This window comes from Clarias gariepinus, chromosome 27 (assembly GCF_024256425.1).
Source record: "Clarias gariepinus isolate MV-2021 ecotype Netherlands chromosome 27, CGAR_prim_01v2, whole genome shotgun sequence".
NCBI classification, from domain to species: Eukaryota; Metazoa; Chordata; class Actinopteri; order Siluriformes; family Clariidae; genus Clarias; species Clarias gariepinus.
The window spans coordinates 18,526,270-18,547,936 of record NC_071126.1 but is presented as its reverse complement, the minus strand read 5'-3'; the positions used below and the strand labels follow the sequence as shown (position 1 = coordinate 18,547,936).

Below are 21,667 nucleotides of genomic sequence, written 5' to 3'. Positions count from 1 at the left end.
CTTTCTGTGTGTATGTGTGTGCTGTCTTACAGGTGGTTGAACAGGAAGCTCCTGTAGATGATACAAGCATGGAAAAAAGAGCCAGAGATCCTCATCCATCCATCCATCCGTCTATCCATCCCTTAACATCTTTTCCTGACGTCTTTGTTCCGGCCCACTTTGTGAAACGTTGACCCACAGCATCCCGTCACCCCGGTGACTCCGATGAGTTGTTGCAGAGAGCTGTTACTCATCTCACCCGAATTGTTCATTTTTTTTAAATGATTTTTTTTTCTCCTGACATTTTATTGAGGTTATGCTGTGTCGTGAAGGGCTGCTGTCAGTACAGAGAAATGTGTGTGTGTGTGCTTTATGTGCGTATGTAAACGTGTGTGTGTGTGTGCGTGTGTGTGATCTTATCTTGTATATTGTATTTATATATCTAAAATATTCCGTCACCCAGACACAAGTTAGTTTTATTTTTTAAACGAAACATGGTACACGTGTGCAGTTCAGCATCAGTGTGTGTTTATTAGAGCCAGCATATTCATTTCCATTCCTACTGTACCTTTATAAACATACTTTATTTCTTGACTGTGAAACTTTTCTCCCTTTACGTTCTCCTGTGTGTTTGAGAAGCGCACGCTATCCTGAATCACTGCTTTCACCTTTAACATGTGAATGAATGACTAGATTCTAATAATAAACCAGATACGACAGCACCGTTCAGTGGCACGTGAAGTACAGTATGTATTCTTGACTGTTTTTAAGTTGTTATCAGATATTCAAAAGTATTACCGAGTGCACTGGCGCCATCTACCGGAAGCCAGTTTTCATGGAATGAGTTCGTTCACAATTTATGTTTTTGTTTTTATTTTTCCAAACATTGCTCATATTGTGCTAAAACAAAAAAGTTTGTATTTTCATCTATGTATCATAGACTAACAATATTACTCCTTCCGATGACGATCACCTTTAATAACATGAATTCTATTCACAATTTGTTTGTTTTGTCGTCCTAAAACCGCATTCTTTAAGTTTAGCTTTAAACGCATGAGCTCTGAACGAAGCAGAACTGAGATTCGTAGTCGTCGTCTATATGCAAAGCATCGCGTCCTTCTTTAAATTAAATTCATTAATGTCACCTTCGTAATCCTGCTGATTATTAAATGCAATATACATATGAAAGTCTCAGTGATGCAGCAGTGACTATCAGTGTTTTTTTCTGTGCTGGAGACAAATTAGAGGATGTAAGAATCCCTGCAAAGATGCTTTATTTTGATAAAATAGAAAAAAAAAAGGAAAAAAAAAAAGAATGTTCTTCTATCATCGCGGCTGGTAGCAAACTCCCGGGTCACATCCTGTTCTCTCTGCTTTTTATAAAATAAACAAAAATATTACTGTGAAGCTCCTTAACATTTGTACAAATTGTATACCTATGTATCTTAAATCATATTGTAATATTAAGTAACCAATGAGAGCATTAGACGATGTTATGTAGCATGATCTTTGTTTTTTTTTTTTATTCGTCAAGCTGTTAATAATATGGATACAGAACCATGTCTATATTTCATTTAAATAAAAGTTAGTGCTGTAAAGCCATGCGTGTGTTTTTTCCCCCTTCTGATCTGCAGTTAATAATATTTTTTTTGTATTTTGCAAAGAAAACTAGTTTATGGCAAGGTTTTTTTTATCATCAGATAATTCAACTTTTTCGTTTTTTTTCTTTTAGTTTTAAATTTTATCTTCAATTAGTACATAATTTTAAAAGCAAGTATGATGGCAATTTTTTTTATGTTTTTGGAAATTTAATTTAAAAAAACCCTGTGTTTACTTTGTAATTCATTCAAACAAGTATTTAGTTTTACTAGTTTTACTAGACTTGTTAATTTATCCCTTTTTTTTTAAATAAGCACAATGGAAAAATTTTACAAAAAGTAGAAAAACCTTTAAAATAACTGTTTTCAAAAAAGCATTTCTTAAAAGTACCAATTTTGTTTTAGCAATTATACCTGGACATTCACATAAAAAAAATAACTTTTACTCTTAAAGTTAATAAAATAAGTTAAAAATTAAAATTATTTTATTCCAAACATTTTTTAAAGCATTTATTTTTTAAGAATGTAAAAGGACAATGCCATTTTTTATTTGGTAGGAAAAAAATGTGTATATATACACACACACACATACTGTGCATACATACACACCAAATAAATTTTTTGAAAAACATTTTTAAAATGTTGCCGTTGTAATTTCTTTACAAAGTATTTTTCTTAACAAATTAAGATTTTTTTATAAAATTTTTATTTTATTAATTTATTTTGAAGAACTACTCACTGAACCACATTTTACAATAATAATAAAGTTATTCATAGAAGCTTCTGGAAACAGGGTGGACTAGTTTATAAACGATTTTACAAAAAAAAAATGTTTAAGATGATTTGTTTTATTTTTGTGAGAATTCCGTGTTTCACATTGTGTATTTGTATTAAGTCGGGGGTTTAAACCTCTAGGTTACCATATTTAGATGTTTTTAATACACCTGTGATCATCTGAGATATATATATATATATATATAAAGATAACTTAGAAAGACTAGTGATTTGCCTTAATGCCATACAGCAGATCTGATCATATTCTGTTTCAGGCTGCTTTTAACTAAACAATTACGTTTGCTTTGGACGATGTCTACCCTCATGCGCGTCTTCACAATGACCGCTACATGGTGCGATAATGTAGATTTAAACAATTAATTTATAGTCTCTAAGCCTCTGGTATTTTAAGGAAAACTGTTTTACAGTTTTGTTTTACAAAATTGGATTCAGTCAAGGAAGATATTCCAGTTCAAGCTAGTACGTTGTCCTTCTCTACACTGCCCCCTAGTGGATACTGCTTCCAATCCTACGGATACAGATATGATATGCAGATGACTACGTGAAATGTGCTACTAAAGTTGTCACTGCATCTGCGTGCACTCACACACACACGCACACAGTCAATCAACAAATATAAACCGGAGCTAAAGAGAAGGCGTGGCCTGTTTTAGGGGAGGAGTTTGACAGCATCAGTTGTAATTCAAGTTCTTAAATAATAAACTCATTTCACAGATGTCTTGCAACAGGCAATTAATAAATTCATTTCAACCATGCAGCAGTAATGCTGCAGTTAACTCCAGAATTATTGGCACCCTTTGTGAAAATGAGCTAAAAGATGAACGTAATATAGATAATACAGGTCATGATTTTAACACGTCTTTAATGTTTGGAGAAAATGTTAACTATTCAGTAAATTAAAAAAAAAAAAAATGCAAAAGAAATAGCTGATTCAGTCAAAAGTGTATGTGACAAAAGTATTGGCACTCTTAAGGAATACTACAAATACAACTAAAATGTTTTTGGTGTCTTTGGGGGGGGGGGGGGGATGTCCCAGTAGCCTCTAGGAACTTTACTTTCAGCAATGTCCGTATTGCCGTTTTATTTCATGTCAACTAACATTACAGGGAGTTTAACTAAGAAAAAAAAAACTTTTATTGTTCATTTTATACAAATCACAAATCACATTTATTCTGAGGCAGTTGTTCATTTCCTGAGGAGCTGCAGATCACAGTATACTGTATGTTTGCCTTCGCTTTGGGGTTTGTGCATTTTGGGGGACAGGGGGACGGGGGGCGGACTTATGAGATCCTTTACCCCCAGTCCCCCCACCCTCCCTGTAACTGCCTCGAAAATAAACGCAGAACAAAATATGAGTGAATTGCATATGAAGAGATACGTAACAATATCCAAAATGTAAAAAAAGGCAAAAATGAAAAATGCATGGCATATCATTTGTCATTTCTGTACATGCACGACCACCAGGTCTCGATAATAAAGGAACGTTAGGAGTAAAAAAAAAATAAAAAAAAGTCTCATAATATCCCAGTCTTTAACCAGCATCAGTAGTAATTCAATTCACAAAATGCCCTCATACAGAAATTTCACAAAACAATGAAAAAGATAAAAAAGTTACACTGCTCTGTCGAGGAAATAATACTTTTTAAAAAGACGGTCCCATGTTCTTGTTCCTGAAGCAAATCTATGAAATAAAATAATATATATTAAAGAAGAAAAAACAACAACTTCCTTACTTACATAGAGCTGCTAATTTTTTCCCCGGTACTTTTGTCCTGTTACAAACTTTAAACATCATCGTTACAAATGTCCGATGCCTGTTTATAACCAGTGCACCGTCACACTTTCTGAAAACAGATTTAATCCAAAGTAGTCAGGTCCCTAAATTTCAGTGCATGGACAGCTGAACAAGAAGCAAACGCTAAGCAACAGCAGGTAATATAAACGAAAAAAATAAAAAAATAAAATCTAATTAAAAATATTAATATAAGACTGGATTAAGCAGAGACGAACAAATGTACACACACTCGTGCTACGCTAAAAATTGATTATATTCTACGCTCAATGCACTTTCAGCAATATACAACTTTTGTAATATAAAATATTCTTTGTAAATATAGTACTGTGTATAAAATTTAAATCAAAATAAAGAAAAAACAAACACAACTAACTAAAAAAATAAGGGCTTTAAAAAACAAACAGTAAACCAGTTAACTCTCCCTTCAGACTGAGAAATCGATACACGTGGAAGTTCACTCAGACTAAAACATACATTAAGTAACAAACACCAGACTAAAAAAAATGTTTTTATCCATTAAAAAAAAAAAAAAAAAATGGCACATCTGTAAACATTTTGTGATAATGGTTCCAGATCGATTTAAATCCTTTAAAAAATAAAAAAAGGGGGGGGGGGGTGTAAAAATTATTCTTTTTTAAATGGTTCATTTTAAAATGTTGGCACAAATAATTAATTTTAATTATAATAATAATAAAAATTTTAAATGACAAACTTTAATTCCAGTAACAGCTCCAGCAAATAACGAGAGCTTTTATCTGAGATTGCGAAGGACTGGATTCACAAAACTTTATTATTATTATCATGAGGACGTAACTGAAACACGTCCCTCTTTTACACAAATTTATAACATTTTTGTTCTTGGGGATAAAAGAGAAGAGGAAATAAACTGCTCAACACTCTTTGGCTGATAATAATAATAATAATAATAATAATAATAAGGTCTGTATTGACGGTGATAAGCTGCTGGCTATTGCTTTATATGTAATTTTTAAAAACTTATTGTGCTGTTTTTTTTCGGATCGAACAAGGATATGAGACTGAGTGAGGAGAACGCGGTGAGGAGAACACTCTCACCATAGGTGGGGTTATTGCAGTTCACTACTTCCTCTTCCTGTTGACGGTTACAAAGAGGAAAGGCTTAAACCACAATGTTCAACAAATGAACGACCTGAATTACCCACCGAACAAGAAACAAAAATAAAGCTTCACGGTGTAATAAACTCATCTTAACTCCCTGCTTGTTTAGAAAAATTACAGTAGAAAACAACAACAAGAACAACTAAAAAGGTTTCCTACAAAATGAGTTTCCTGATGTACACTGACAGAGCAACATCAGAATCAACGCTTTTCAGGAAAACAAATATTTGAATAAAAAAAAAAACACATATAGAATGGAAGCTTTATTAATCTACCAAGACCTCTTCTGTTTTTATGGGCGTGACTAAAGATCCAGCGCTCGACACATCAGAACCTTCATCTTTGACGGCTTTGTCAGTGTTCGCGCCGCTCCCAGACGTTCCCGAGACGCCTCCCTCCGAGACCGCACCTTGGTTAAAGCACATGTGCTTGATGACCTCGTTTGGGTTGGTGAAGGTCATTTCGCACACGTTACACTTGTACGGCCTTCCCGAGGAGCCCAGGAACAGCGCCTCCATCTGGCTGGAGTCGTCCGCCGCGCATAGCTCCATGCTCTGCCGGTCTACCATGGTGTACGCCGACTCCGCCCCTTGGCTCATGCAGACGTGTCGCGCGGCCTGATTGGCTCGGCAGAAGCTCTTCCCGCAGGCGCTGCAGCGGTACGGCTTTCCCGTGTGGATGTACATGTGCTCGCGCCAGTGGCTCTTCTGGATGAACTTGCGTCCGCAGGTGGGACACTCGTACTTCCGTCTTTTCACCTCGCGCTCGATGTCGGCTGCGCCTTCCAGATTGTCGATGTCTGCGATGTCGGATGGGGGAGGAGTGTCCGCCTGCGGCTGAGCCGCACACGATGACGCCGCCGATGCTGCCGAAGGAACCGAGACGGCCATTTCCCCTCGCGGGGAGACTTTCAATCCAGACATGGGCTGTTCAACATCAACATCCACCATTATGGGAGTGGCTGCGGACGCTCCGACACCCATCAGAACTTCCTCCACCTCGGGCGTGGCAGCTCCTCCAGGTAGTATGGGGGAGGTCGCGTCTCCAGACTCCAGCATGAACGGTGCCATAGCCTGGGCGTGCCACAGAAGGTGCTCCCTGAGAGCTGCACGCTGGTTGAAGCGACTGCCGCAGATGTGGCAGGTGTAGTGCTTCCGGAACGAGGAGCTTCGTTTCATGATGCTGGGTTTCACGTGCAGGATGGTATTAGGGTTCCCACTAGGCAAGGTAGCCCCGCTTTCGCCGGACGACACGTCTGCCTCGGAGCAGTCTCTCCCAAACTGGTTACTGCTCGTCGTCACCGCCGCCGCCTCGACCTCCATGTCCGGCTGCAGTCTGGATCCAGACGAGAGAGACGTGTTTGCGTTGGACCCTTTCACATCAAGCACGCCCGCACTATCCGAGTCAACGGGTGACGACTGCCTCCTGGCGGAGAGACGGCCGGACTGCGCCCCCTGTTGGCCTGATATCTGGATGCCATAGAGAGATGTGTTAAGCCGGATGCTGGGCTCGGGATGAGAGAAGGCCGATTGGCTGTTCAGGGTAGCTTCCTGGATGAGGGGGTAGGCATGCAGGAACTTCACCCCCTGCTCTAGCCGGGCTGGGTCGATCAGCTGCGGGGCCAGTTTGCCAGTGTACATCAGGTTGAGGAGGTAGCTGAAGATATCGGGCTGGATGTCTGCGGGCTTTAAACGAACGCAGTCGCTGGAGGGTAAAAGAAATAAATTAAAACACAACAAAACCGCAATGAACTCAAAGGAAAATGTCTTGTCTAAGCAAAAAAAAATGTGAATGGGAAAAAATCTGATTTTTACTTATTACGTACCATTTTTATTAGATTATGTGTAGCATAATGGGTACCACATCCGTGTGTAGGAGTTGTTACCATAGTAACAAGACTAGCGCATTAAGTTGTTAATATATCACTGTTGTTAATATATCACTATATCACAGGTGTGCTGTTAAAGGAAATTAACCAACATCTTCTGATTATGTGATGTAACGATTAATGCACTCCAAAGCCTTGAAGGAACAGATGGGATCCAAATAAAATGATCAACTAGTTTATTTTCCAGCTCTGACCTTACATAGCAGACATTAAAGAAACTGAATGCAGGTTAGCGATGTTCTCACACGCTCAGCTTTTAAATTTTTTTTTTTAATTTCTTTTTTAAAAACACTGTTGCGTGAGTAGCGCTGGAATGAGTGTTCCAGTTTATGACCACATGGTGCAGTCGCGTGGTTATTTTTGTTCAGTGGGTCATTTTCTCAATTCAGTGGTGACACTGAGGTGTTTGAGGCGTTTTTCCCCACGTGTGCTGGCATCACAGAGAGGAACCACATGCACGTACAGTATCAGTCAAAAGTGTGGACACACCTTCTAATTTAACGGGTTTTGTTTAGTGATTTATTTGCTGCATTCTAAAGCAATACTGGAGATTTCAAAACTATGAAACAACGCATATAGCATTCGGGAATTAAGTAACAGCAGCCACAGGCAGTTGTTATTTTCAGACATGACAGTCAGCTGTTCTGGAACAGTTCTTGCAAAAAGAGCAGTTCTGTGTCGAGTGTGTTTGTTAAACCCATCAAGCTCCATGATGAAACTGTCTCTCATGAAGACCTTAGCAGGAAAGCAAGACCAAATCCTTCTTGCTTTCTTGCAGAAGTTTATTTAGAGTTACCAGCCTCAGATTAGAGCTGTTATGAAGGATTTACAGAGCGTAAGTAGCAAATACATCTCAATATTAACTGTTCAAAGGAGATTATTGTGTACTTTGGAGTGTTTTACAGTGTAAAAAGAAATAAAAATCAGGAAAGATCATGAAATTAGGAGGTGCATCCAAACTTTTGACTGGTAGTGGTTGTAATAAATGGAAAACTAAATTAACAACGAAGAAATAAGACAATATTTTTATATAAATGAATAAATCATATACATTATATACAAAGGCAATACAGTGGAACCTCGGATTGCGAGTAATGCGGTTTGCGATTGTTCCACAAGACGAGCAAATATTTTTTTTATAAATTTTAACTTGGAAAACTAACAAGTCTTGACTTACGAGTACTGAGCATCATGTATCACGCATGCGTTTCTTGTTTTGACGCTGAGCGTCACGTGATCACAACTGAGCCAATGGTTTTTCTCTCTCTTGCGCTGTGGAATTGTGGGTAATCGTCTCCCCTGCTGGGTCTTAGTGGTATACCCGTCTCTTACTGGTATAATCAACATCCGTGCACGCGTGTACTGTTTACTATAACACTGTGACCACGTGTGTGTGCGTAAAACATATTTTATTTTGTGTCTGTATGCGTGTGTGTACAGCAAAAGCAAGTCTCATTAAAGAGGTTAAAGATCCATTTTTTGGAATAACCTAATATCTAAAAACAACAAATATTAGCAAGATGTTTAATAATTTTTATATAACAATAATAATTTCTCTGTTAGTAAAATACAGGACCTTTAAAGTTACAGGTTTTTCTTGGTACTATTACTGTAACAAGTCTCAGGTCTCAGAGCTGCAACAGGCTCAGAACTCCCCTAAAGTGTGTGTTAATACTAGGGCTCAAAATACTCAAGCCTTTATTTCACTCCTCTCCCAAATGGACTGTTACAGTGTTTATGTAAATGAGCTATTTCTGAGCGACGCCCCAGAGCAGGACTGGAGAGCTGAGCAACAAGCTGGGGGATGGGCTCTTCTTATATTTCATCACTTAGTGTGATAACACACATTAGGGCTCACATTTTTCCTGTGTGTTATTTGTTTATACACACACTGGACCCATCGTGATTAGTTAAAATGACTAAGAGGTACATTTTGTGTAAAAGGTGCCCTTTAAGTTTTTCGCCACATCTTGACGACAGACGAGTTTATGCTTCTTTGGGCTCTTTAGGTTTCTAAACAACATGACGATCTGTTGTGATTTTGTCTGACTTATAAAGAAAGATCTTGTTTGACATGGCACTAAACTATTCACTGAACTATTCTAAAAAAGAAAAAAAAAGTATGACATCATGAATAAATTCAAAACGTCTAATCGTTGGTGTAAGAGGAACAAAACACTCGAGGAAAAATGATCAACTTCAGGATTGGAACTTTCCACTTTTTCAGCGCATGACACCACCATGTGGTTCTTTAGTTCTTTATCTCATAAGTGTAGGTGTGGACGGAATATATTAACGTGTCTGAATTTTTTTATGATTTTTTTTTTAACGTTGTCGCTTGAGACTCTGTGACGTAGCGTGAGCAGGAGCCTGACAAGAGGCGGTTAGCTGGCTTCACGTGTCTCAGGGGAAGCACGTGTTAGCCCTCGCTCTCAGATGGTGGTAGAGGATGTGATACAGAGGGAGGGGAGGTTTACGCACACTCTGAAATACAAGAACCAAACCGTGTGTGCTTTTTCGTTCTTTTTTGTCGCTGGTGTGGTACCAGGTTTCGTTCCTTTAGTATACTTTTTACGGCACTTAACTCGACATTGTTTTAAAGGCATATTCAAAAAAAAAAAAAATTACACTGTCTCAACAAAATGAAAAGCTGAACAGGTGATTAGTCTGGCTTCACTCTGTAGGTAAAAACAAACAACAAAAGACTACGTGGTGTGTTCGGCTACCTGTCCTGGTGAATAAACAGCATTCTGAAGTAGTTGGAGAAGGCGGCCAGCACGGCCTTGTGTGCTTTGAAGAAGACGTCACCGATGGCGACTGTGCAGTCACACAGGAAGCCGAACTCCCTCTGCGCGTTGAGCTGCTGCAGGAGGATAAGACCATGGTTGGCCAGCTCCATACTTCCACCTACACAGAGGGGGAGCAGAGATGACGAGTCAGCTTACGGTTTACTGCAGACCACAATGAACCACACGAGCAGAGACAGAGAAAAAAGAAACAGAAAAGAAAACACACACCACACACACGCGCGCACTCGCCCCAGCAATGTAGAAGACATGAAACACAAACACCTTGCAAGTGGACACTAGAAATCTAGTTTTTCTTTTATGCTATAAACAGCATCGGTTCCGATTATTACATCTAACGAGACCCGCGTATTGATCCGAGGCTCTAAGGCGTGTAGCAGGATGTCCGGCCCGGTCTGGGAAATCTGGAACGCAGCGGGTGGTTATGGGTAGTCTTCGTATTGACCCGCTGTCTCGGACGTCTAGAACTCTGCCCGAGACATTTCCTCGAGAGGGGGAAAAAAAATATGCAGGGGAAGAGTGACGCAGACACGTTCTTTAATCAGACGGGGGGTGTGGAGCGGACGGGCTGTTCTGAAAAGCGCAAGAGAGAATAGGATAAACTTAATCAGGATTAAAACAAACAAACGAAAATAAAAATATAGCTGGATTGATCTTCAGGGCAAGAAAGTTAATTCCACTTGATGTGTTTTCGAACTTTCGGTCATGACTACAAAACATGAAAATTTCTAAAAAGTAATACTGAAGTGGAATATTTATAAAAACTGTGAAGCGTACAGAATCACAATACAAATAGAATCACCATCTGGGTAAGAACCATTATACACAATTATATACACAGGTATACTTATACAAAAAAAAGTCTAGGACTGCCGATTAAGTCCGAAACCCGTGCCCTATTGAAAATTCTTGTTGTTAGTCTGTTTTTGAATAACGGATGTCTATATTTCCACATTTCTTTCTTCGCCACAGGAACGACAACTTCGCAAACTATCCCTTATTTGCAGCTGCTCGCGAGCCGTTTCGTGATTAGCCAAAACGGGTTCAAGCATATCGTTTAAGCGAGTTGCCCGCGGCCTTGCGTTCTGTCACTTTAATAAAAACATTAGTGTATAAACCTAAAACTGGCGAGTAATATACTTCATTTCATATAACAAATTTCTTTCTGTACAAACACGCAAAAAAATCCTGTACTTGAGTAAAAGTAAAAAGATTCCCTTGAGAAAATATTACTTCAGTAAAATCCACAAGTTCTAATTAGTTAAAGTAATACATCACCTTAATTTCTATTAGCTAAAAGCAGCCTTTTACAAATAATAATAATAAAAAAACAAAACACTGTCTCTTGTCCTGTTTTCGTCACCGTCTACAACCAGCTCTGCTTCTCATTTTAGAGAATATTTTTCCTAAAGCGGTTAAATCACATTTACTTGAATTACTTTACGACTATTAACGACTTGAAGGAAGGGAATCTAAAACAAATCCAAACTAACTAACACAACCAAGACCAGCGGGTAAACTAAAGCTAAAAGTAACAGCACCCTTACTTTTAAATGTAAAAGGCATAGAAGTTATTAGTAGATGTAGCGCATGATATATTTAGGAGGTTTACTTGTTTTCTGGCAGATCTGCCTTGGAGAATTCATGGCTGATGTACACGTGAATATGATGCAAAATACAAAATCTGTAAAAATGTTCTCAAGAATTCTGTATTCACTGACACACCTTTACTAGAGATCATCTCTTGACAATATTATTTACCCAGTCCACTAATCTGGACATCCAGAGTTGTGTTTCTGACGTCTTTAGTTTAACGTAACATCACACTTATTTCCATGAAAACCAAGTGGAAATAATTGAATATAAGAGAACGGGAAAAGTGCGATTTCTCTCAACAATATCTGACATTTATAATGCTCACATATTGCAAGTTGTTTTTCCTCCCACAGTGTTCGTGACCCCTTAAATACACAGCCACACATTTCATTTCCTTAATGAACAGTAGATTAATTAAAATGTTGGCATTTCACCACTAAATTAATAAAATATTGGGAAAGGTTGCCCTGAAGCCTGAAATGTTATTCTTGGACAGTTTTTATATTAAAGCATCAAAATGTGATTGGGTAACTTTTACATATCATAACTTTAAATTAAAACAAAAGTTTAAAGCCTTATTGCACTGTTCTGTAAGACCACTGCGCTAGATAGAGACGTTACTGATCAATCGTTAACCCGTTAACTAGTCCTACGAACATAACCGATTAAAAACTTAACACCAAATAAGGTTTGTTTTGGTGGCATGGAAACCTCGACTTAATTCTAACGTTAGCTAGCTTCGCTAACCTAACAATAACTTATTTGCAGACGTGTGTCTGGGTGATTCCTTTTTTTTCTGACTCTTTGTGCTTACACTCCACTTCCCCTTTCTCCATCTTCATTTCCCGAGAGATCAGTCAAAAAAAAAAAAAAAAAAAAAAAAAGCGCTGCTGTTGTAAAACACTTTCCGTCTAACGTATGTTCGTGAGCGCTGCACGTGGACAGCTGATGAGTGTGTAGAGAGGGGGGGCTGGTCACAGATGGCTGTGTGTGAGAGAGGGACTGAGCGAATCAATGCTTTGAATGCAATTAAATTATATTTTACTCATTTTAAAAATAATTAAAAAAAATTAACTAATATGCAGAAATAAGTAGTGTTTATAATGTGGAAGGTCGTCACTCAAGAAATCAGTGTATGAGGAAACACTGGACTGTGCCACTAGAAATGTGTGTCTGGATATCATTAATTATTAATAATTCATCAATTATTGATTGTTACCGTGTTCAACTATTGATTTGAAAAAAGAAAATTGCAACACTACCAAGTTATTATTCACTTTTTGTTTAACCGATATTTAGAATATATTTTAATATTACATTTCTATTTTAGAATGAAATTTTAGTAACAATTTAAATTTACATGACCTAGCAACCTAAATCAGGTAAGTAAAAAGAAATTTAAAAATTAACTTATTAATTAATTAAATAATTAATACAACAATTATTATTATTAATAATAATAATAATAATAATAAAAAATTACAAATAAACATTTTGAAAGGGTGGTCAAATATAAAAATATAATTTTGTGTCAACATACAATAATCTTTTTTTTTTTATAACACAGAACATAATCTGAAATACACATCATGATTTGTAGAAATGCCTGGAAGGATAATGATGTATCGCCCCACCCACATGGTTTGGTTTGGTATGTGGAGGCTTTTAGATGCTGATTAGCCTGTATGCTAATCCCCCCCCCACGCCCCCTAACATAACACTCAGTGATGTGGCAGGCCGGAGGCTGATGGGAATCTTACAGATCATACTGGTTATACAGCATTGCTAAGCACCGGGAGAACGGACCACCTCGGCTGCTCAAACCTGAATCGCAGCTGCAGGGCCGAAAACACGCTGTCGCTGCCCGGGCGGACCCTCGTGGGAGGGGAGGGGACGGGAGGATTACACACCTTTACCTCAAAGATGTGTTGCTTTTAGTGTTACCTTCCCCCCCAGGTTAAAGCCTTTTAGATCGCTCACAGATATGTGATGTTACTTTAACATTTGATATAAATAAAGAGAAACCACTGAGCTTTTTACAGACCACAGGGATGTTATGATATAAACATTTTTTTTTTTTTTGTTAAAACTCTAGTTTCCTTAAATACCAGCCATGCGCAGGTTGACCTGACATTCCTGTCTAGCAAAAATGTGTATTCTTGTGTAGCAAAACGACATAGTTAATAACGTAGCTAGTTTTAGGTTGCGTAAAGTTGAAGGGGTGCTATAAAATGTAAAATACTTTATTTTCTTTTTTATTGCATTACAATCCCTTGTTGTAGTTGATCTGATCTTCAAGAACCCCGAACTAAGTTTTAAGCAACTTTTAAACACAGTCATTTTCCTTTTTACACATTCCCAAGTGAAACTTTTATTTTTTGCCATTTGGTTTGAACAAACAAAAAGCATAAATTGTGTATTTTAAAAATGGTTAATAAGAAATGTATATTAATATAAACATATTTAGTTTTTAAACATCTGTGTGTGTGTATATTATCTTTTATATATTATCTATATATTATGTTAAGTTATATACACTGTATATATAAACCTTTGCATGTTTAAATACTGAATACGATATAACAGGTGATAAAATAATAAATTCAAGTCATAATAAAATGGAGTGGCAAGAAAAATTAGGTGCACCGTTTGCAATGTTCTGCTAGACATCAGATGTAATAAAGGATTTTTAACTAAGTCACGAATATAAAGTCCAATCAATGAAATGATTATGGAGGTGTGGTTTAGAGAGAACTCAACTTATAAAAACACTCAAACAGTGTCAGTGTACTTTTCACAAACAGCATCAGCTGATAGCTCACAAAAAGAGATCTCAGAAGAGCTGGTAAGATCTGCATGCAGCTGGAAAGGGTTACGAAGTCATCTCAAAACAGTGACGTGTCCTGCCCATTCCAAAAGGCACAACGCACTATAATGAATGAAGTCTAGAGCTAACAGCTAACGTCGTGAAGGATTCATTGGAGCAGGTGAACATCACTCATTAAACAGACATGGTGTTCATGGCGGGACATCACAGAGAAAGCCGATGCTCTCTCTAAAAAAAAAAAAAAAAAAAGAAACATCTAAAGTTTGAAATATCTGAGCACCTTGACACTCCACATCACTACTCTTGTGGACAGATGAAACGAAGATAGAGTTGTTTGGGAGAAACACACAGCATGACATATGGTATAAAAACACCATGAGAACATCATCCCAACACTGAGGTATGGTGGAGGGAGTATCATGATGTGGGGATGCCTTGCTGTTAGTGGACTTGGATTGCTTGCCACCATGGTGGGGAAAATTAATTACCAAGTTTGTCAAGGCATCCTACTGGGTAATGTCAGGGTAGCCGTCTGCAAGGACAATAGCCAAACACACAAGAGGGAATCAATGGCTTTAGAGACACTGCTGGTGTCTGCCGGCCCAGTCAGAACCCAAACTTGAGATACTGAGAAATGACAAGACACACCAGACTTCTTAAGAACATGGCTGAGGAAGTTCTGTAAGGAAGAATGGCCCAAACTGGCCCTCATCCACAGTTACAGGAAGTGCTTGCTTGAGGTTAATGCTGCTAAAAGTGTTTCAACCGAATCCGTTTCACTTATTTTTTCCCACCAACACTTTGGCTGGTTGATGGCGAGTTCAGTAAAGACGTAAAACACCATGACTGCTTGCTTTTCATCCACTCAGAAATATTGTTTTTGCTTATATTTGTACCTTGTTGAACATCAGACCACATTTCATGACAAATCCATGCAAAAATCCAGGAGATTTTAAATAGTTCTCTTACTTTTTCTTGCCACTGTATCTATTCTAACATCAAATCATCCAAAGCCGATCAATCTACACTGAACAGAAAACCAATATCACCTGCATGAAACATGGTTTGTGAGACTTGAGTCAAAATAACCAACTGACAGAGCCACTCTTTTAGTCTCATTGCTTTTTGTTTTGATGAAAGATTTACTCGCTGCTTATCCATGACATGTGATTTTTAAAGTAAAGTAGCGATCCTGGTCAGTGTGTGACCTTTCAACCCTGAACTCTGGCTTGTCAGCTCTTGACATTTAATCTGAGATAGCTATGCTGCACTGTCAGTGGCTATGCTCTCTACGCCACGTGATTAGTCACGTGACACTCGTGTCTGCTGAGGGAGAATGTGGGAGGGAAAAAAAAACAAATGCCAGAGACATTCGGTGCGAGCAGACGTGCAGGTCTGAGAAGACTGTCTCGATGTTAACATGGCACAGAAATACCGACCAGTCCTGTTTTTTACATTGCAAATTTCTCTTTCACCAACTTCCAGGTTTCAACGTTTGTCACGACAGGGTTGCCGATCAGTAAATCAAAAATGATCATTGATGTTGACTTTTGTCCAGCAAAGGAGCTTCTCTAATTTAGCAGGAAGACGGACGCCATCGCTGGGGAAGATTCATCCCAAGCTAAATCTAAACTAAGACTTTTAAAACTAGACCAGCTAATAGCCTATTGCAAAAGACAAAAAAAACTAAAAGACCAACTACAAGACCAAATAAGCTACATTTTTCCTCAGATGTACGGTAAACAATACTCAAAATCAATAAATGAAAGATCAGTATGAACAGATACTAGCAAAACTAGTAAAGCAAATGAATGCTTTATCAGAAACTACAAAGCTCTAGAGAGGTCACATCATATTCTTTAGTTCTTTTACTCATTCTAAATCGTGCACAAGAATGAACCAAACCCAAGAACCAAACTGTATTTCTGGTGCACAAATTAACCAAAATGCAGAGCAACCTAGATCAAATTAACCTAGGTGTATAAACAAATTGCATTATGGTGAAGAAATAAACCAAAACGTGAGATTAAATTGTTATCGCTGGCAAAGAAATCAACCGAAATGCAATAAAGATGTGTACACAAATACCTAAATCTGGGGAATAAATTATCTCTAGCGCATAAATTAAGCAAAACACAGGAACAAAAGGTATCACTGACAAACCAACTTAGCAAAACATATTGTACCTCTGGCACAGAGTGCCATCTATAATGCACAAATTAACCAAAATGTGAGGAAGAATTTTATTTTGTGAAATAAAGTTGTGTCTGCGGAAAATAAATTAACCTAAATTTGGGATGGAATTAATATTTGTGTGCACAAATACCTAAATTGGGAACCAATTTGTATTTCTAGCACCGAAATTCATCAAAACATGGAAACAAATAGTATCTCTGGCACAGAAATTAACATACATGTGAGAAATTTGTACATTTCAAATTGTATCTCTGTTGCGCAAACTAACAAAAAATTGGTAATTTAGAAAATTTTAGTTTAAAAATGGAAACAAGCGAACAAACTACAATAAATCTAGGACGAGGCGACTCTGAGGGTCTGCTGGAAACAGACGCGAGACTTTTCTATTTCGTCTCGTTTCATCTTCTGTTCATTCAATGAATGTAGTGTATGGGTGTGAAGTTTTAGATAAAAAAAGCAGAAGGTCATGTTTTTTTTCAGGTGTCTTCATTCTCACCATACCAACAACAAAAGCCAGAACTAAAGTGCTGAGAAGGTAACTTTAATCTGCTTATTGTTAATGGTTTTAGAGCGGTCACACTGGCCATGTACAGCAGATGTACAGGATGTCGCTGACTGACAGGGGCGGGGCGATACGATGAAAATATCATATCATGACTTAAAGATTTTATGTCTCTTCTTTGTAGAATCTTAATGTTTACTTGCACTTTTTTTTTCCATTATTTTGGATATGATAATCAGATAAGCCCTGCTCAGGTGACATCACCTTTCTGAAACATGCATGACAAAATAAATGTTCAAATGTTGTAAACACTTTTTATATAATTTTACGTTTTTATTTTGGAGGAATTTACAAATAGTCAGAACAAAAAAAAAAATTTTTTTACTAATTTAGTCATTAAAATTATTCCCATTTATTGCGATTCTCAGATAAACTAAGACAAATACACATTTAAACGACAAATTAACTGAAGTTAACGGTAAACTGGTGATTAACGGTCAATCAAAAAAGCAAAACTGAAATTTTTATCATTTTAAATTTGGAATAAACGTGTGTAAACTAAACGGCGCTCGCGCTAGAGCCGTTAGCCCCGCCCCCAGTGCAGTGGACCGGACAGATCTCCCGCAGAGGCACTGAGAGAGAGAGAGAGACCACTTCCGTAGTACGTTTTTTTTCCTCCTTCAGCGAACTGAAAATAAGCCTTAGAAACGAAACACTGCCGCGCGTGCGGTCTGTGAAACAAACGGCCATGTAGTTTTAAAAATATATATGTTAAAAAATACACGTTAACGGAAAACTCGCGAGCCCGAAAACACACGTTTAAAACGGTCACACACACACACACAAAACAGATAGAGGAAAGAGGGGGTTAGAGCTAGGCTAGTCACCGAGTGAAACGCTCGAACTTCACCGGGAAACGCTTTTAGTTCAGGATTACACCGGGGAGCATCACGTGACTCGAGATTTTAAATTTTTAAAAATGAGAAAGGTTACCTTTCCTCCGTGCGAGCGCGTGGAGCCGAGGCGGCGTTGCTCTCTCTCTCTGTGTGAGTGTGTGTGTAAGAGTGTGTGTGTTACCGTGGACTCTCGGTCCGTTGGTCGCGGCGCAGCTGCTCTGTTCCTCTCAGACGCAGCATTGGCGGCGGTGGTTGTCGGTGTTTTCCGGTCGGGTTACGTTACAATCACATGACTGACTAAAGGACCTTAAAAACGGCGCACAGGCGGTTGTGAGGGGGAAAACACACACACACACACACACGCACAAGCTACTTCCCCGGAGGGGTTGGTTTGTGTACGTATGTATGTATGTATGTGTGTGTGAGTGTAAGAGAGAGATGGGGGTGCCAAAACAAATGAAGCGTTTGGCGGTATGCGCGCGCCAAACGCGATAAGACGAGTCGTGAAATGTGAAATGTTTTGGTCGTGCTCGCCATGTTTACACACACACAGATGGAGGTGATTTAACCTTATTTTAATACATCTCTGGAAAACCGTAGGAGGACTCGTCACACACGCGGTGACACACACAAACACACACAACGAATTGACAGGGAAAAAACGAGCTAAAGCAGCGGCTCATTTGCATTTCGGTTGACGCGGGTTTGTCAACGGCTGCCTCGCGCGCTCAGGGTTTTCCTTCTTCCTCAGCTCCGCGTGCTTCAGTTCCATTTAAAAGAAACATAATAATTCGCACGTGCGATGACCATAAAAGGAAGAAGATGACCGTTAAATGATAATAACGGACAGCAGCGAAACGAAGGCGTTTAGTCCATACCCACTCAAGCTAGAAAATGTTTGTTTTAGACATTTGTTTATTTAGTGTTAGATATATTTTAAGTGCATTATGTAGGTTACACGTGTGTCATGAAAAGGTAAATACATTAAACATTTTAGAGAAGAAAACAAATTACAAGTTGTTTGCAAAACATGTTTGCAAAATAATCAAACTCATCAAATCTCTTCGATTTAAATTATCGTATATATTTGTCTCATTTAAAAAACTAATAGTATATGTTTCAATTGAGGCACAGGTAAATTAGAATTTATTCTTTTTCTTATCTTTATTTTATTTTGTTGTTGTTTTGAATGCAAATTCAACACAATCCTAAACAGTCCCATTCTTGAGGAATTTATATTTCCTCTCAAAAGTAAATGTCATTTTACAAAGAAAAAAATCGAACAAAGCCCTTTAATATATCTGATTTAGTAAATAATGTGTAGCTGAAATTCTGTTTGTGCCGTATGGTGCACGGACGGTGTAAGCAATGTCGTCATCAACTTTTATGTCATAACTAAGAGCTTGTCACAGGGGTTCCTCGCAGGCATCTCTGACCATGTATCAATAGGCATCATCATTACCTTTATTGTCACACTGTGAGGTAATAATATATGCTAAAATATTGGAGTAGCGGGTTGACCGGACACTCCATTCGCAAGTCATGGTAGCACACAGACGTCAGGATATGCACCCTCTAGTATGGAGTATAAGAAAAACATGAAACTTTTTACAAGACTTATAAATATACATGAATGTGATTATCAAATATTTTAGGTATTATAAAAAAGGCAGGGACTTAATCAACGATCGTGATTGGGAAACACGCTCATGTCTTGATGCCAACGTTAGCCAACCATCCATACACCAAGCTAACTGCTAGTTAAACCAGCTCGTGATTATTACACACATGGCATCGTTTCTCATGAGGTATTATTTACCAGCAGCTGATCCTGAAAAGATACAGCATGGCTAACATTTGCATATTAGCTAGCTAGTTATAAAATCCTGAATTAATATTATTAACCAAGACAGACATACAAGATGTAAATAAGCACCATCGTTTTATAATAAAATGTAAAAACCAAAAGAGTGTTTGTGTTATGTGTTTGAGCACATAAGGTTTGGCTATTAATACATTATTAACACTTTGTCAACTTTCCTTTACCAGGTAGGCGTAGAATGACAGGGTTGCTCTTCTCAACAGATCTCAGAACAGCACAAAGACTTCTTTAACTATAATTATGTAAAGTGAAGTTTCAAAAGTCTTAGCTGTTTGTCTCTGGCACAGTCTAGTTTAGATCCACCAAAAATCCAATCTCTCTGGAAATCAGACATTCTGAGTTCTGTGGTGCAAATGTCTTATTAGAAACATGTACTGTATGTGTCTGTTTACCTCTGTGTTTTAAGCACAATTAATAAATAGGAGTTTAACAGTCAGTTATACATTATACTTTTGGATTTTCACATGCGTACTGGGGCTCTCTGGAAACAAGACATAGTATGTGCTAGGTCCATGTGGAAAAACCCACTACATATACAGTATAAATATTGCCTGGCCAAAAAAAAAACAAAAGTCACACACTCAAAATTTCATTCAATGCATTTCGCTCCAAAATAAGCTCAATCTGGACTCATCAGACCACATGACCTTTTTTTATTGCTCCAAAGTCCAGTCTTTATGCTCTTTAGGAAACTATAGCCTTATGATGACTCTGACTAATAAGTGAATTTCTTATGGACACACAGCTGTTTAGTCCCAATCCCGTGAATTTTCATCACACTGTGTGTGTATATAAGTGCTTTTACTTTCATTATTAAACATAGCTCTAAGTTTTTACTGTAGATCTTTTACCTTGTAACTTTACCAAGCGTTTATGTGTTTGATGTGAGTTTTTGTGATGTGATTTTTTTTTCCCAACCACATTTCCTTCATAAATGTTATGGCTCAGTACTATCCTTCCAGGGTTTGATAGTGTGTTAAATGGTTCTTAACCCAGTTCGAGAAACCTCAAATCTCCTTTTTTTTAATTTATTTATTTATTTATTTATTTATTTATTTTTGACAGTTGCAGCCCAATAATTTATCCCTCCCAAAACGGCGACTTAGTAGAGATCTGGCGAAACATTTTCTTGTCCTGAATAAGGCATGAGCCAGTGTGAAGAGAAAGGGACGAAGTGTTAATATCGTTAGGGCTTAAAAAAAAAAAAGCCCTATCAGCGATTCTGCTCTGTGGTTAGTCAGGGAAACTTCTCTCTAACACCTTTCTTTAGGTTTTGTTCTTTAGTTGATTATCTGAGCTAGTCAGCTAATTAGGTCTCTTAGTTAGCTAGCTGGTTCCGGTAAAGTGTGTTGTTAATTTATGTTGTGTTGTTAATGTTGTTGCATGTATGTAGCACCTTGGTCCTAGAGGAAAGTTGTTTCGTTTCACTGTGTACTGAACTGTATATGGTTGAAATGACAATAAAAGCCTACTTGACTTGACTCGACTACTTGACTTAACTAAACAAAAGAAATGGATTTTTGGATTTCAGACATTTTGAACAAACTGACCGTAAAGCTGTGATGTATATAAACCGTGGTGATTTATTCTGTACATAAGGTTTATACTAATACCAATTTTGTTGTTGTAAAATACTGTATAATCAGTCATTTCTGTCATAGTGTGTGTATGTGAGAGTCACCTATTTGTATATTTGTCCTAAATGTTTTGACAGTTAAATAGACAAGAAGCCTGTAAGCCCCACTTCTTACAGCACAGCAAACAGACGA

The 21,667-nt window shown here is 37.9% G+C and overlaps 2 protein-coding genes across 4 annotated transcripts in view; one reads left to right on the top strand and one right to left on the bottom strand.

The window, feature by feature from the left end:
• akap12b (A kinase (PRKA) anchor protein 12b) overlaps positions 1–1,581 on the top strand; it is a 65,729-nt gene extending 64,148 nt beyond the window's left edge. For both annotated transcript variants that reach the window (XM_053488706.1, XM_053488707.1), the window contains one exon: positions 33–1,581. The gene's annotated coding sequence lies outside the window, so the exon portion shown is untranslated. The remainder of the gene's footprint in view (positions 1–32) is intronic.
• Positions 1,582–4,783: 3,202 nt separating this feature from the next.
• zbtb2b (zinc finger and BTB domain containing 2b) lies at positions 4,784–18,406 on the bottom strand. 2 transcript variants are annotated; one of them, XM_053489407.1, is made up of 3 exons: positions 18,114–18,406; positions 9,919–10,099; positions 4,784–7,008 (listed from the first exon to the last, which is right to left on the bottom strand). In XM_053489407.1, exons 2-3 carry the CDS (start codon positions 10,089–10,091, stop codon positions 5,571–5,573), a joined length of 1,611 nt encoding a protein of 536 aa, XP_053345382.1. In that variant the 5' UTR covers positions 10,092–10,099; positions 18,114–18,406; the 3' UTR covers positions 4,784–5,570. The 2 variants fall into 2 exon arrangements, with proteins under 2 accessions (XP_053345382.1, XP_053345383.1); XM_053489408.1 differs by having other exon boundaries at positions 18,198–18,406.
• Between the last annotated feature and the right edge of the window lie 3,261 nt (positions 18,407–21,667).

Coding starts and splice junctions, on each gene's coding strand:
- zbtb2b (XM_053489407.1), bottom strand. CDS start 10,091: ATGGAGCTGGCCAACCATGGTCTTATCCTCCTGCAGCAGCTCAACGCG. Junction 7,009..9,918: donor CTGTTTATTCACCAGGACAG/GTAGCCGAACAC, acceptor TTTACCCTCCAG/CGACTGCGTTCGTTTAAAGC.